Source organism: Girardinichthys multiradiatus, chromosome 14, assembly GCF_021462225.1.
Source record: "Girardinichthys multiradiatus isolate DD_20200921_A chromosome 14, DD_fGirMul_XY1, whole genome shotgun sequence".
NCBI lineage: Eukaryota > Metazoa > Chordata > Actinopteri > Cyprinodontiformes > Goodeidae > Girardinichthys > Girardinichthys multiradiatus.
Window position 1 is genome coordinate 20572345 of NC_061807.1, and position 17317 is coordinate 20589661.

At 41.6% G+C, this 17317-nt stretch overlaps 1 protein-coding gene across 1 annotated transcript in view; it reads right to left on the reverse strand.

Annotated features, from left to right (window-relative positions):
• spag17 (sperm associated antigen 17) overlaps positions 1–17317 on the reverse strand; it is a 42719-nt gene that overhangs the window by 7145 nt on the left and 18257 nt on the right. Inside the window, exons 27-42 of the mRNA XM_047385228.1 lie at positions 15025–15185; positions 14386–14473; positions 14141–14295; positions 10837–10954; positions 10369–10691; positions 9979–10152; positions 9232–9362; positions 8105–8235; positions 6375–6508; positions 6105–6290; positions 5865–5978; positions 5621–5672; positions 5328–5436; positions 5203–5253; positions 302–395; positions 99–210 (exon numbers count right to left, since the gene is read on the reverse strand). Of these exons, the coding sequence (XP_047241184.1) occupies positions 99–210; positions 302–395; positions 5203–5253; positions 5328–5436; positions 5621–5672; positions 5865–5978; positions 6105–6290; positions 6375–6508; positions 8105–8235; positions 9232–9362; positions 9979–10152; positions 10369–10691; positions 10837–10954; positions 14141–14295; positions 14386–14473; positions 15025–15185 (2133 nt within the window). The remainder of the gene's footprint in view (positions 1–98; positions 211–301; positions 396–5202; positions 5254–5327; positions 5437–5620; positions 5673–5864; positions 5979–6104; positions 6291–6374; positions 6509–8104; positions 8236–9231; positions 9363–9978; positions 10153–10368; positions 10692–10836; positions 10955–14140; positions 14296–14385; positions 14474–15024; positions 15186–17317) is intronic.

Genomic DNA, 17317 nt, shown 5'->3' on the forward strand with positions numbered 1-17317 from the left:
AGTGACAAAAATAATTTTAAAATAACACAACAAATGTTTTACTGCAGATGCATTAAAACAAGTCATTCTTTCTCGGATGATGATGACGAATAACTTACGAGTCTTATGTGGTACATGTTTCACAACGGTCTCAGCACTATCTGGCTTGGTGGTCAGTGCTGGATCCTGTGATCGACTCCCCGTGTTGGGTATTGGTCCCTGTAGCAGACTCTGGACAAACAGGCACATATTCATTATATTAAAGAAAGCTAGCAATGATCCTAAATATGAATGTACTGTATAATAATAAAATAGATAGTACTTGGTAAATAGGAAGGTTTTCTGGATGGAAATAAGGAACAGTGATCTTTTTCCTCAGAGCCTCTCTGCAAGCCTTCTCCTCACTGATCTCCTGTCTGAAACACATATCCAAGCAGGGAAATTACCCGTAAATCAGCTGCGTACCATTTTAAATATGCCGGCACAATCATTTCATGCATTCATGGTGATGAGACTGAAATATGTCTCTTTGAACAAAAAAACAAAACATACAGGAAATGAAACAATAAATATTTGTGTCTGTATTTCTGTGTGTGATGACTTTCCACAGATTACCTGGTACTGTTAAGTGAGACTGCAAGTAATAAAAGATTTATCTTCTCGAGACATGAGAAGCGTGAATCCTGAGTATGGAACATAAATTAATCCTAATCAGCCTTTCCACTGTATTTCAAAGCAGAGACGTATTTTTAAAACCTTTTTCTGACACAAAAGGAGCTTCTGCAACCACTGTTCACAAAAACAAAGATATGGATGATATGGATGAGCATATGTAACAACAGGAGCATGACTCCCCGTAATAAACAGAATACAGAGCAAGACTGGGGCACTGGTTTGCCTTCCAGCAGGACATCAACCATAAACTTATAGCCACATCTACAGTGGACTGGTTTAGATAAAAACATATTCTTGTGCTGGAATGGCCTAGTCAAAGTTCAGAAATAAATCCAACTGGCAATCTGTGGGAGGATCTAAAATATTAATGTTCCTAGATGCTTTGCATCCAGCCTTACTAGGCTCCAGTTATTTTGAAAAGAAGAACGGGCAAAACTTTCTGTATTGAGGGACAAACCCCCAAAAGACTTTGAGTGTTACTGCAGAGAAAGGTTGTTCAACAAAATGCTGACCCAGAGGGGTGAACACAAATGCATGTATTACTTTTTAGAGTTTCCTTTGTAAAAACCATCCTTCCGCTTTCCAGTTATTTACTACTTAGTGTTTGCTGTTTAAACAAACTCCCAATAGTTTTGTTAACTTTGTAGGAAGTGTGATAATTAATATTCATATGAACATATTAAAAGAGTTTAAGCATCTCAGGGTATTGTTCACGAGTGAGGGGAGAATGGAGCCGAAGCTGAAGAGACGGATCAGTGTGGCTGTCGCAGTAATGGGGATGGTGTGCTGGTCCGTTGTGGCGAACAGAGAGCTGAACTGAAAAGCGAAGCTCTCGATTTACTGGTAGGTATACGTTCCCACCCTCGCCTACGGGCATTAAGGGAAACAAGCGGATAAAATGAACCTCCTCTGTAGGGTGGCCGGGCATCCCTTAGAGATAGGCTGAGGAGCTCGGCTATACAGGAGGGGCTCGGAGTAGAGCCGCTGCTTCTACACATCAAGATGAGGCAGTTGAGGTGGCTCGGGCATCTATAATCGGATGCCTCCTGGACGCCACCCACGGGAGGTGTTCCAAACACGTCCTACCGGGAGGAGGCAAAGAGGATTGGTTTATTCAAGCCAAAAATCTTTTCAAGAAATATGGGGCTTCCTAGTGTCGGTCAATTGTTCTGGGTCAGAGATATAATAGAAAAAAAATAAGGAACCATTGATTTAGCTTGTGTAATCATTTCAATCCTATAGAGACTCACAATAAGAAACACAAAATGCGATTAGAAAAGTTACACAATGGATGTTTATTTGTTTGGCGCTCAGACCCCAGAGGAAGACATGAATGCTGATAATGCATGAACTGATGAACGTCTTAGGATTAGAATTATCTTCCCCAAAAGGCCAAACCGAGGCTGAAATGTAATAGAATGGTTAAAAAACAGGAGAGGAAAAGTAAAATGCCAGAAATACCGGGCTATGAAGTAGATATAGAACGATGAGCGAGAGAAACGAGTTAAGATATAGTAAGAGCAGCGTAGGCATGAATGTAAGCAGCCTCGAAGGCATGAAAATGATGAATGGATGCTGGACAGTGCGCCAAGTCAAATTCCTTGTTTGTATGTACGAACTTGGCAATAAAGCTGATTCTGAGGAGAATGAAAGATGACGAGGAGGTAAGAGAATGAATGAAAGGGACTGAAAATGCTGACAGAAACCTCGGGAAACAGAAAATGAATGAAATGAATCATACCTGAGATGATAAAAACGATTTAATAGGCCATCCATCACCAGTAATTGCATGAAATCCTACTTAGGAACTGAGAGACTGTTGAGCTGAAAACGAAAAGGAAGTCTGAACATATGATGCATATGATGGAAGATCAGAGGCAAGGTGTTGAAAGGAATCTGTAGAGATTCCTTGGGTAGATGCAGTAATTGCAGCCCCAGTTTTAAGTGAATGGCTAGAAAATTGACTTGGCCATGTTGCATTGAATAGAGTCTGTCTAAAATGTGAGAAAACAGGAGGCAGACGTAGGGCTCTTATGGAGTGTGAAAGAGAAGAACGATGGGAAATGTTTGAGTGCGAATTTGATCATGGCTTGAAGTTAAAAAAAACGATCGGAGCGAAGGATCGTAAGGAGACTCCCACAGCCTGGAGTCAGGTTGTGAAATGCAATGATTTGAAATGTCTTGAGAAGAAGTTAAATGGCGTGAAGAGAGAAAAGATTGGTGTGGGCTCAGAAGATCATCTTTGATTAAATTGATGCCTGTTAATAGGCGGCGAATGTAGGGAAGCTTGAAACGACAATGTTGAAAGACTGAGATAATAAAAGCTAGAACTGACTAAATGAGAAGCGGGTAAGATGGTGAGTAAAGGGAGGGCAAAATTTACAAAGATTTGCCGGGCGAAGAAATGGGTTTTGAAGTGGAAGGAGCTGGACCTGAGATACAACGATGTGAGACTGATAGTGAAGAGAGAGGAATAATTGGAGAAGGGTGAAAGTAGCTGATGAACAGAGACGGCAAAATACCTGGAAATTAGAACGAGACCAGCATCAGTGGCTGAATTGAATAACCTGGAACATGACAGGTCATGCCTGGATACGATGGAGGAAAGAGCTACGTTCGTGATATTGACTGACATGAAATGTTCATTGGTTGATATTCTGCTGTGGCAATAACGCAGCTAATGCTTGTATGTGAAAACACTAGTTCAGAAAGGTGCTGAAAATCGATTGACGCAGCTGAACATCAGCACCGACCTGATCTGCCGAGAGAAAGTGTGCACCACAATAAAAACGGGAAAGGATCGTTATGATGTATTGAAACAGTAAACGATCCTTAGCGCCTGAATGATAAGGGAACCAGGTTGGTAGAAATGTTCTAATATGTAAATGAATAATAGATATTCTACGGAGCAAAAGTTGCTGTTATAACTAGTTTAAATTTTTTAAAAGCTAAGTAAAGTCGCAGACAATAGAATAAATATATATATATATATAGCATTGATTTAATGCTACAGGGAAAATAAAGAAGGCAGAATTTACAAGTTTAATATGCGTGGTAAATAGGGTAAGAGTACTCAGAGGAAAAAGGCAAAAGTTTAAGCAGGATATTGTTAGAAATACGAAGGTAATAGGTTCTGTATATTCTTAGCTATAATGATGAGTTCTCGTGCAAGTTTTGACAACAAATGATTGTGAATCATCCGTTCAAGAGGCTGGTTTTGGACCAGGACTAGAGACCGAAAACTGGAGCGAGTCAGCCGGGAGAATGACATCGCCGTTAAAGAAGAAATACCATCCAGATCGAGAGGAAACTGGGGCGGGAAGCCAGCAGCTTGAGTTGCTGGGCAGGAGTGCTGGGAGAAAGGAAGACGAGAACAAAGAACGCTCAGATGGCTAACGAGCCGCTAGAATCAGAGGTGGTTTGAGTCATGATATAACTTTCATTGACGAGAATGAACGGTTTAGCTGACTCCTGATTGCGTGAAAGAGGATGCCGCTTGACAGAGAAGGAATGTGATTTAATAGAAAAATTGGGAAGCCATGTTTGAAATGAATGTCGATGACGAGGGACTGATGAGATCGAGGATATTTAGGGTTATGAGTAGAAGACGTTTGAAATGCTTAAAGGCGACACGAGCTCGCCAAAAGGGAGATTGTTAGAAGCGGAGATGAGCTGATTCAAACTTAGCAGGACAGCCATCAGGGGAAGTGACACAGTGGTCGACCTGAGGAGATGGTAACAATGAGAGAAACCTGATAAATGAGCTGCTCTTGAAAGATTTGGAGCAGAGCCTGAGTGAAATGATAGAATGTGTGGGAGTATATGATCTACCTGAATGTGAACGAGGAGTGGAAACGCAGCGACCCGAATTGCATATGAATGAGGAATAGTTGAGAAAAGAGAATGGAGTGATACATCTCACCTTTAGAGACGAGCTAGGATGAGCGTTGCGATGGTAATGACAGTGGGAGGAGCCAAGGAACGGGTTGAGCGTCGGCAGAGCGGAGACAAGGAAGTGGTGACGTGGCAGAGATGGAAGCGGACTTCTGAAGAAGCTGAGTAATGGATGATAGTTTGAGTTCTGGAGAGAGTCCATGAATGGAACGAACGAAGCAGGGAGGATTGAGGGAGAACCGGAGTAGAAGAAGACGAGGAAGCCTGGGGTGCCGGATGACTGCTCGGAAGAGAAGCTGATGCCGGGGACGACCGGGTGAAGTGGTAGCAAGAGCTGGGTTACAGGCAGAAGTATCTCGTAGATATTTAGAAGGAGAATCGAATCTCGACTGACAGCTGAGAGATCCATGGATGAGAGACTTTAAATGTGGAGCCTTGAAGGATCATTGGCTGAGGATTATTGCAGACTTGAAGCTGATTGGTTGGCACGGAGACGCACGGAGAAGCCATTGGGTGAAGCTGGAGGAGGGGTGAGTCTCCCAGATTGAATTTTCGTCTTTACTCCATTTTAAATATCAGAAATGTAAGGTGAAAAATCTACTGAAGGCTGCTTTAAATCTAGAAACTATCAATGCCTGCATCTGTTCTGTTTACCTGTGCTGCTCAAGTCTTCCAGTCCATGTCAACTCTTTTTGACTAGTAGAACTGGAAAACAGAGAGGACGTTAAAATGATTATGACTTCATGTAAGAGTTAGCCACTTGTTATAAGCATACATACAGTGGTAATCTATCCAGGCTGTCATCAGCATCCACGTCCATGTCTTGTGAAGCAGCTGACTGCTCAGGTGATGCTCCGACTCCTTGACTGTACAGACTGGCATAGTCCACTGGAAATGGGCAGAGGGAAGCAAAAGAGTCCTTATCCACTGACATCGAAATCAAAAAGCCATGCACTGCAGCACTTTAAGAGGAAAGTATTATATTTATCACGCTCAGTAGTTCCGTCATCTTTATGCCACTTTTACAAACATTTAGTAAACAAAACTTCTTATACTGATGTATTTTTCCTACCAGAGATCCTGGTATCAGCAGCGTGACTCACATCCTGCTCCTCTGCAAAAGACTACAAAGTGAATTCCCAATGACTTTTTAATACTGCGGTACGTAGAGGTAAAATATTAAATGTGGACATTTTTAGAAGTCAACAGCAGTGCAGGAAAAGGCTGTCACTGAAAAACCTTACAGTTGTATTTTTCCAGAGAATTGTAGGTTTTGTTGAACAGATGTGTGATTATGTGTGTCTGTGTTTTGGTACCACAATAAGACTGAAGAGATCTCTGGCCTGAGCAGTCTCTTCCGCACTGCGAGGCTCTTTCAGCTTCATCTCTTCTGACTGAAGCTCTTTCTGCATCAAACGCTCTATGTATTCCTGCATTCACATTTCAGCTTTTGTTATCTCTCAAAAAGTTGTAACTCCAGGCCAACCTACTGTGTCAAAACCAATGGCACAGCAAGCTACACATCAACGAAGAAGGGGCTGATGGGAAAGTGTTACCTTCAGCCGTGAATCTATGGTATCTCTCAGTGGTGTGGAAAAGGGTCGATGCTGGTAGAACTCCCTTATCTCCAGGACTTTAGGGCTGCTCCGCACACGTTGCTGTGCTACAGAACCGCAACAGCTCTCCCTCAGAGTCCGGTCAACCCCAAGGTCAGTACCAGGAGAAGCACCAGGTTTTTTGCTCTGGAATAGGTAGAAGCTCAGAGTGTTGTGCGTTTGATGCTGGGGGTGGTAGTGCATGTACAATGTCATTAATTGCACCTGTACCTCTGGAGTAGGGAAGTCCTTCCAGCTGCGATTTCTGAGGTTTGGTGGGGTGATGTCAGGGTTCTGTTTCTTTAGCAGCCACTGTGACCACACACTCTGGTGGCTGGGCTTTAGGACAGTGATGCCAAACTCATCTGCAACATACAATGAAACAAACACACCCACAAAGGCCACATTGATTGTCCAGAAGAGTAACATTATACTTAATCTATCAGCAAACGTGCTTACAGAAAAATGTGTCAGGTTAGCATAAAAAAGCAAACAACCATCCATCAAATCATCCATCCATCAAATCATCCATCCATCCATCAAATCATCCATCCATCCATCAAATCATCCATCCATCCATCAAATCATCCATCCATCAAATCATCCATCCATCCATCAAATCATCCATCCATCCATCAAATCATCCATCCATCCATCAAATCATCCATCCATCAAATCATCCATCCATCCATCAAATCATCCATCCATCCATCCATCAAATCATCCATCCATCCATCAAATCATCCATCCATCAAATCATCCATCCATCCATCAAATCATCCATCCATCCATCCATCAAATCATCCATCCATCAAATCATCCATCCATCCATCAAATCATCCATCCATCCATCCATCCATCAAATCATCCATCCATCCATCAAATCATCCATCCATCCATCCATCAAATCATCCATCCATCCATCAAATCATCCATCCATCCATCAAATCATCCATCCATCCATCCATCAAATCATCCATCCATCCATCCATCCATCCATCAAATCATCCATCCATCCATCAAATCATCCATCCATCAAATCATCCATCCATCCATCAAATCATCCATCCATCCATCAAATCATCCATCCATCCATCCATCAAATCATCCATCCATCCATCCATCCATCAAATCATCCATCCATCCATCAAATCATCCATCCATCCATCAAATCATCCATCCATCCAACCATCCATCAAATCATCCATCCATCCATCAAATCATCCATCCATCCATCAAATCATCCATCCATCCATCCATCAAATCATCCATCCATCCATCAAATCATCCATCCATCCATCCATCAAATCATCCATCCATCCATCCATCAAATCATCCATCCATCCACCATCAAATCATCCATCCATCCATCCATCAAATCATCCATCCATCCATCCATCAAATCATCCATCCATCCACCATCAAATCATCCATCCATCCATCCATCAAATCATCCATCCATCCATCAAATCATCCATCCATCCATCCATCCATCGTATGCTGCTCATCTAGCATTGGTTGATGGAGGTCACAGCTCTAGGAGGGAAACCCAGACACCACTCTCCCCAGCAACACTTTAGCTCATTCTCAGGGACCCAGTGTGTTTCCAGGCCAGTAGGGATATACAATCCCTCCCATCAGTGAATTATAAATCTACCCTGGAATGTCCTTCCAGAGAGGAAAGCCCAGAAAACCTCCAAAGGGAGGCACCCAGGAGGCATCCTGGTCAGATGGTCACACCATCTCAGTTGATTTCTTTTTCTACGAGCCGTGCTGACGGGGGGGCGTCACCCTATCTCTAAGGCTGAGCGCAGCCACCTCATGGAGGAAGCTAATATCAGCTCCTTGTATCTGGAAAGGATTTATAATCCACATCTGACGGCTATAGGCAAAGGTTGAAATGCAGACAAGGTGGTGAAGGATTTGAACAGTCAGAAAATGTTATATTCTTAAATGTGCACCTTGTTTGCCTGGTAGAGGTTCCTTCATTAGTGCGATGGTGGGGTCAGAGTATGCCTCATAGAGCAGTTCCTCTACAGTAACAGCGTTCAGAAGTTCAGTGCCTGAACTATCTTCATGCACCAGAAAAAGCCTAACAGAAAAAAACATGAAAAACAATTTATATATATATTCAAAGTTTCACTTAAAGGGGACATATCATGCAAAATTCTTTATCTGTTGTGTACTTGGAGTCTGTAGGAGTGCAGAAAAGTTGAATTTAGTCTCTCCAGGTGTTGCGGAGATATCTTTATATTCTGTTTGGTCATATTTTTCAGTCCGTTTAGTTTACGTCGCAGTATTTGCTGTGGAACAGACTTCTGGGTGATCAACTTTGCGTATCCACCATGTTTATTTCTCGCTGCGATTCTGTAATCCAAGCTCAAATATGCCTACGCTGAAAGAGGATAGGTTTGGTTCAGCTGTTGCGTATATCAACCCCCATAATTCATTACACCGTCCCCCAGCATCAGAACCTTTGCAAAGTTTTCATGGAAGTGTTCCCACATCAGTGGAGAAATTCCCATTTCCCCCACTTCAAGGACAAGTTCTTCAGATGACAGACCCATATACCATGTTTAGAATATTATTATTACATAAAACGTTTTGCATTGTTTTTGCCATTTTTGTCTTCTTTCTGCGGCGCTAGATACTTTAAAAAAAAAATATCAAACTACAAAAATGGCCGAATGGTTTAAAGTGCAGCGCTCTTTAACACGAAGGGAGGCTGGGTGTGGAGTTACTCAATAGCATTTAAAGACCATTAAAAACGAGCTGCTCTCAGACGCACCTCAGAACAGGGGTAAAAGAGGAGTCTGTGGAGATACAATAACAAGGACTTCAGACCAAAGCTTTCCAGTTCCACCTTATATAGACCACAACTGTATGATTTAAGGGTGAAAAGGAAGGATTTAAAAGCATGATGTGTTCCCTTTAGAAACATCCTTGCTTTACAAGCGTGCTCCAGCTTTGCAAATATAGTACCTTCAATTCTTATCCTGCAGACCGATCATTATTTTACCAGTTAATCACCTACAAATCTTTAAAACACTTAAAAGGAGCCAAACATGCAGGGTAAGTGAAAGGCTACCTGGGACAAAGATCTTTGTGTTTTACATGAAGCGTGCCCATTGGTCCGTCAGACTCCTTGTCTTCCTCCTGTGTAAGTTGGTCTGGAATGGGACTAGCATTTAACACTGAAATTTGGCCATCTTCCATCACCTGCAACACAGATTGATATAATCTAAACGGATTGGTATAACAGATCATTGATTTGTTGTCTGGTTTGTTCTTTTTGAAATGTAACTGTCATATTTTGAGGCCAGAGGACCTAGAAATCATGAACATAGGAAATATAAATACATCTGAGCCCGCAATGTATTTCAAAGATATGCCAATCTATTTATTATTCATAAAAATCCCAAAAATAGCATCCATAGGCTCTTTACAAAACTTCCATACTGCAGAAAATCTCCAGGCGACTTATCGTCACACCTGAGTCAATGACCTGATTACGTAAATATTTCTACTGGCTTCCTCCTCACTGTACAAATCACTGTGTTAAACCTAACGTCATCACTGTTTGGCAGCTTTCAGTTGCGTTTCCGGCTGGCTTTGTTCATTTTTTTCTTTGAAGCTTTTTGACATATTTTTTTGCTTTCTGACATGGCACTAAATATTACTATGATGTACACAAATGAAAGGGAAAAGTTGTAAATATTTTCCAATTTCTTTTTTTCAGAGATGGGGTTTTATCTGGATTTGGACAACATGATAATCAGGATGTCAAATTTCCCTGATGACGCTGATAACTCATTTATAAATCCCTGGAACAGACCTGGAAGTGGTTTCCGCTGCTGTCTGTAACATCACAGGCCACAATGTCTGTGTGACTCATGGTGTAGACTCCTGGTTGGCTAGTGGAGGAGCAACCTTTTGGCTCAAGGTCAGAGGAGTACACGCATTTTCCATCACTTCGGATGTGCAAAAAACCTGCTCCAGGTGGGAACACCTATAACACAAAAGCACGCACACATCTGGAAATGACTGTATTTGTGCAGAATAATTAAAATAACCCATTTATATTTCACTGCATGCAAATATTTTGACTTTGATGCTATCAGATGGTCACATCAATAGTTTCTGTGGCTGACAGTAGTTTGATTAAAACACGCCATAATTACTGAAAGAATCTGCTCATAAATAGGATGTTTACAGCGAGCCACACCTCATACTCAGCTTGGCTGTTCCCAGTGATGATGGTTCCATCGGCTAAAAGCACATGAGCTGCGTGACGGTCAGGGTACATCACCACTGATGCACAGCCCTCCTTCTCCACCAACACTACCCGCTCTGTGGTCGATTCTCCTCCTTCACGCTTACCTTTCTCACTCACAGCATCCTGAGGAAACTCAAGCTGATCCATTTTATCCAAAATCCTTTCATTTAATTTGTGGCATGCTGACCTTCTGCTCATCTCCTTTCCCTTATCACAAGCATCTTTAATATGTCCATTTTCCTTTGATTTGCTCATGCAATCAGGCGCCTCTCCTGGAAAAGTAACAGAGACCGCCATGTTTCTGACATCATAGCAGACTCTGGGTACAGTTTGGTTGCTGATGGATGAGCTTGAACAAATTGCTGTGCGTGGGCAGTGTCAGATGGTTAGATGTGGGCACCAGAGGGTGAACGTTACCATTAGGTGGTGTGACTAGAAGGAAGCTGGTAGTCCTTGTTCCATCTGCATGCTCTACAATAAGAGATCCATCTGGGTTTTGGACCATGACCACCAGATCTTCCCGGCTCAGCATCACCTAACAACAGCATGCGTACCAAGCAGATTTAAATCAATACAAAGCTCAGTGTATGACATCATTTGTTAGATTTATGACTGGGTTGACAGGTGTACTAGCGTGTAAGTTCAGACGTGTAAAAGTCTGGAATCATTCACTTTTTATATTTTATCCCTAAGCAGCTAGACTTTATTGTCATCGTAAAATGGTCCAGATGACCACGTTTCAGGTCTTCTGAAGGTTTTAAGGGTGTTTTGTGAAGTAAGAATGACAAGAAACTGACTGATCACTTTATACACTCACTGGCCACTTTATTAGGTACGCCTATTCAATTGCATACTCACGCAATTAGAGAATTGGCCAATCACATGACAGCAACCATGATATTAGGCATCTAGATGTGATGAAGGCAACTTGCTGGAATTCAAGCCGAGCCTCAGAATGAGGACAAACTTGGATTTAAGTGACTCTGAAGGGATAGGGGCACGGAGTTGGTGCCATACTGGTGAAGTATTTCAGAAGCTGCTCATCTACTGGAGTTTTCACACAACCATCTCTCAGGTTTATAGAGAGTGGTCTGAAAAACAGGAAATATCAAGGGAGCAGCAATTGTGTGTCATAGATCAGAGGAGAACAGGCAGATTTTCTTGGCACACTCTAGACCTTTTGAGTACCAAATAAGCATCATTTAAATACCACAGCCTCCCTGAGTACTGTTGCTGGCCATGTCCATTACTTCATGCCCTCAGTGTACCCATATTTTCACGGCTACTTCCAGCAGGATAATGCAACAAAGCCACAACGTTCTAACAATCTCAGACTGGTTTCTTGAACATGACAAAGTGCACTCTGTCCTTCAATGGCTCCGCAGTCACCAGATCTCTCTCCAATATAGCACATTTGGGATGTGTTAGAAGTGAAGAGATGCATCATGGATGCGCAGCAGAGACATTTGCAGCAACTGCGTGATGCTATCGTGTTGAGCTGCAAAATCTATCATGAGCATATCATCATAGCTGCATCAGTATGTGCAATATTCATATCGCCAAGGGCCGCCCGCTTAAAGTGCAATTATTGTTGGCTAATACAGGTCCTTCTCAAAATATTAGCATATTGTGATAAAGTTCATTATTTTTCATAATGTCATGATGAAAATTTAACATTCATATATTTTAGATTCATTGCACACTAACTGAAATATTTCAGGTGTTTTATTGTCTTAATACGGATGATTTTGGCATACAGCTCATGAAAACCCAAAATTCCTATCTCACAAAATTAGCATATTTCATCCGACCAATAAAAGAAAAGTGTTTTTAATACAAAAAACGTCAACCTTCAAATAATCATGTACAGTTATGCACTCAATACTTGGTCGGGAATCCTTTGGCAGAAATGACTGCTTCAATGCGGCGTGGCATGGAGGCAATCAGCCTGTGGCACTGCTGAGGTCTTATGGAGGCCCAGGATGCTTCGATAGCGGCCTTTAGCTCATCCAGAGTGTTGGGTCTTGAGTCTCTCAACGTTCTCTTCACAATATCCCACAGATTCTCTATGGGGTTCAGGTCAGGAGAGTTGGCAGGCCAATTGAGCACAGTGATACCATGGTCAGTAAACCATTTACCAGTGGTTTTGGCACTGTGAGCAGGTGCCAGGTTGTGCTGAAAAATGAAATCTTCATCTCCATAAAGCTTTTCAGCAGATGGAAGCATGAAGTGCTCCAAAATCTCCTGATAGCTAGCTGCATTGACCCTGCCCTTGATAAAACACAGTGGACCAACACCAGCAGCTGACACGGCACCCCAGACCATCACTGACTGTGGGTACTTGACACTGGACTTCTGGCATTTTGGCATTTCCTTCTCCCCAGTCTTCCTCCAGACTCTGGCACCTTGATTTCTGAATGACATGCAGAATTTGCTTTCATCCGAAAAAGTACTTTGGACCACTAAGTAACAATCCAGTGCTGCTTCTCTGTAGCCCAGGTCAGGCGCTTCTGCCGCTGTTTCTGGTTCAAAAGTGGCTTGACCTGGGGAATGCGGCACCTGTAGCCCATTTCCTGCACACGCCTGTGCACGGTGGCTCTGGATGTTTCTACTCCAGACTCAGTCCACTGCTTCCGCAGGTCCCCCAAGGTCTGGAATCGGCCCTTCTCCACAATCTTCCTCAGGGTCCGGTCACCTCTTCTCGTTGTGCAGTGTTTTCTGCCACACTTTTTCCTTCCCACAGACTTCCCACTGAGGTGCCTTAATACAGCACTCTGGGAACAGCCTATTCGTTCAGAAATTTCTTTGTGTGTCTTACCCTCTTGCTTGAGGGTGTCAATAGTGGCCTTCTGGACAGCAGTCAGGTCGGCAGTCTTACCCATGATTGGGGTTTTGAGTGATGAACCAGGCTGGGAGTTTTAAAGGCCTCAGGAATCTTTTGCAGGTGTTTAGAGTTAACTCGTTGATTCAGATGATTAGGTTCATAGCTCGTTTAGAGACCCTTTTAATGATATGCTAATTTTGTGAGATAGGAATTTTGGGTTTTCATGAGCTGTATGCCAAAATCATCCGTATTAAGACAATAAAGGACCTGAAATATTTCAGTTAGTATGCAATGAATCTAAAATATATAAATGTTAAATTTTCATCATTACATTATGGAAAATAATGAACTTTATCACAATATGCTAATATTTTGAGAAGGGCCTGTATATTTCAAGTACCGTAAGTTTGCATTTTACATGCTAATGTAATATTTAGCCAGTTAGACAGAGTCTCACAGCAGCAGATCCTCATACAGGACACAAATTACATCACCCAAAATGCTAAAGGTCACAGAGTGATGGATGCACAGATGAAAAAGAGAAGAAAAAGACAATAGGCAGATTTCGCAACTGATATCGTCATCGCAGTAATTACTAATATTATCACGCCAAAACAAATTCCTTGTATGTCCAAAAACGTACTTGGCAATAAAGCTTTTCTGATTCTGATTCTGTCACAAGATTTTCTAATATTGTGCAGCCCTACTATCATGTCAATATGGACCAGAATATCTGAGTAAGGCTTCCCACAGCTTAATGAATCTATGCCTTGAAGAATTAGGGCAGTTTTTGAGGAAAAAGTTAGTTATTTCGTGAATACCACAGAAAACAATATTTATAGCTGCAATGGTCACTGTAAAAAAGCAGTTTGGTAACTATGGTAACTAATATCTTGCCTGATGGGTGATGGGGTCTGTAGCCTTGAAGGTACCAATGGAGGGGATGGGTAGTTCTCTGTGTTTTGCTCCGATGGTGCAAATACGACCTCCAGATGAACTGGTCGTCTGCCAGAGTCTTCTCTGAGCCTCAGCTTCCTTCTCTGAGGTCTGATCTGTGAACAAACACAACATATAACAAGTACTTTTGACAATGATTCAATTGAAAGTGATGCTAAACCTTCCCCTGGCAGGAGAAGCCAAACCTTTCTTCTCGCCATCAGAATCAACATCAGGCACCCCCACTGGACCTGAATCTGGGCTGTAACTGACAGACCCATCTGCGAACACCACCTAAGACATGAACAAAAGTAAATTAGGATTTATCTACATACAAAGGTTCTTGGACATGTTTCTGTGTAAACCAGAAAAGCTGCAGCTCAGACTTTACCACCTACAATTCATATTTTATGTGTTAGTATTATTCTTTTAGCAATGATGATAATGATCTTGTTGCTATTGTAACACTATAGTTTCCTGGACTTTCAATTTGATTGTCTTTTTTGGGGATTACTAAAGTATCTATCTGGGGGTGTGGGGGTATGTTTTTGTAGGGTCTAAGGACAGGTAAGGAGTGGTTTATTATGAGGAAAAGGTGAAACCTTATCTTGGACTTTTGTTATTTTAAATAGGTGAATGTGATCTAAACCCACCACCCACAATCAAAGTCATGTGATCTCACAACACCTCAGTGGATGACCAAGTATTAAAAGAGATTAAATTCAAGATCCGGATGCGACTAAAAGAGACTAACACCTAGATAAGTCCCATCAGTGGAAAGCTATGCATGTCTGTGCTTCAGGTCGCCCCATGACCCATGACTGGCAGCATCACTGTGTGTATACCTCTGTGGATCCGTCTCTCATGTAACGAATCACGGCTCCCTGGCTGGTAATGATGCGATACAGCTCCTTAGAAAGGGATGTATCGTGAAGATGCTGCCCAGGTCTGTTACCATGGTGAGCAAAGCTTTGCTTCACCAAAATGTTTTCCTGTGGTGACATTCCTGCACACAGAAACAATTCCAGGGTAAGTACCCTAATTTGGCAAAGGAAAGCATTGATGACATGTCCTGTATTTAGTTCCAAACATCTTTGCATCACCTCTGACCAGCTTCTCTGTCCCTGCTGAAGAAAAGCAGTCCCAAAGCATAATACTGCCTCCACTGTGTCATGGTCAGGATCAGGTTTTCAAGGTGATCTGCAGTGTTCGTTTTCATGTAAACTAAAAGAGTTCAAATCTAGCTGTGTTTGACCAAAGGACCTTCCTCCACATGTTGCTATGTCTCCTACATGGCTTGTAGCTTTAAATGGGCAATCTGTCACAAAAGGATGAACTAATATGAAAACACCTACAATAATAGCACAGAGAAATAAACTTAAGAAAGCAAGAAACCAAAATGTTTGAGCTCATAGTTTAATTTTATGCTGTTATCTAGAATTTTGTTCCAGATTAGTGGAGCATAAGAACTGAATGCCGCTTCTCCATGTTTGGTTCCTATTTTGGGGATGCAGAGTGGACTTGAACCAGAAGACCTGAGTGGTCTGGAAGGTTGATACGACGCCAACAAATCTTTCATGTATTTTGGTGCTAAGCCATTCAGTCATTCATAAACTAACAGAAGGGTTTTAAAGTCAAAGAAATGGTCAAAATACAACAGAAGATTAAAACCCAAACACCTCAGGATCGCATCCTTCATCCTTCAGGTGCCAGATTTGTGGAGTGTCTGACTAATAGTTGTGACCCGTCTGAGCAACGTTTTTACTAACGAATTGAAATCTGTTGTCAAAAATATTAAGTAGGCCTACAACACAAAGTACACATTGTTTAATAATCATTCTTTTTCCTTTTTTAATTCCATAGTAAATAAGACCACAAACAAAAGACCAGGGGCTTTTATTTAAGACAGACCTGAGTACTAAATCTGCATTTAATTGATTTATTAAACTTGGCTATATGTAGAAAGCATTTTTAAATAAAGAGTGACCCAAATTCTGTTCTTGTTGCTGAAAACAGACATTTCATTTTCAAGGCCAAGAAAACAAATATCAGTTGACCGTGCAAAAAAAACGTGAAAACTGGATGCCTTTCTTTTAAGAAGGCAAACCTACAAAACCCTTATGTTTTACAGATCCCTTCCCTAGAAAACACTACATTATTTATTTTACTCAAAGACAGCATGTTTAGTTTATCGTTAAGCAGATAAAAATAAAGATTCACAAAATTCTTTGCATTTTTTATGCATAAAGAACTCATCATATTTTTGAGGCCCATAAAGCTCAACAAGCTGATAAAAAAGGCTGGCTCTGTTCTGGGGACTCCTCTGGAACCTCTGGAGATCATTGTGGAAAGATGGATTCTTCATAAAACGAAGAACATTATGGAGAACCCTGAGCATCCTCTTCATGAGACTGTCCTACAACAACAGAGTGTCTTCAGTCAGAGGCTTCTTCAGATCTGCTGTAAGACGGAGCGCTACAGGAGATCCTTCCTGCCCACAGCCATCAGCATCTACAACGGCTCTTTGAGGAAACCTTCATAATATGAGCTATAACAACATTTAATTTCCCTTTGGGATTAATAAAGTATTTTTGAATTGAATTGAATTGAATAAGCACTTGTGCTCGACCCATATTCACAGACTTCAGTCCTCGATGCAGCTGTCTCCCGGCCCAGGAGAGCCTTTGTTGCATGTCTTCTCCCTCTCTCCACCCCTTTCCTGTCAGCTTACTGAGAAAAATAAAGGCCACTAGTGCCACAAAAAAACATTAAAAAAAAGGTGATGAATTGTAAAGATTTGTAAGATGTTCAAAGATTGGAATATTGTTTTACAGCCACATAATGATTTAAATTTCTCAACATCTTTATGCTTGATCTGTCTGGTTTGATCCTTGCGGAGCATGCATGGACTCTTATTTGATAATCAGGCAACTTTTAAAAGCTGTTATTTGCACTGGATTTTATTTAAGAGTGTCAAAGTAAAAGGGGATGAACCCAAATGCATGTCATACTTTTCAGAATTTTATTGGAAACCCATTTTAAAACCATGAATCTTTTTCTTTTCATAATGATGCTCTACAGAGTTTGTGGTTCTAATGTGACACAACATGGAAAAACATCAAGGGGTATGAACACTTT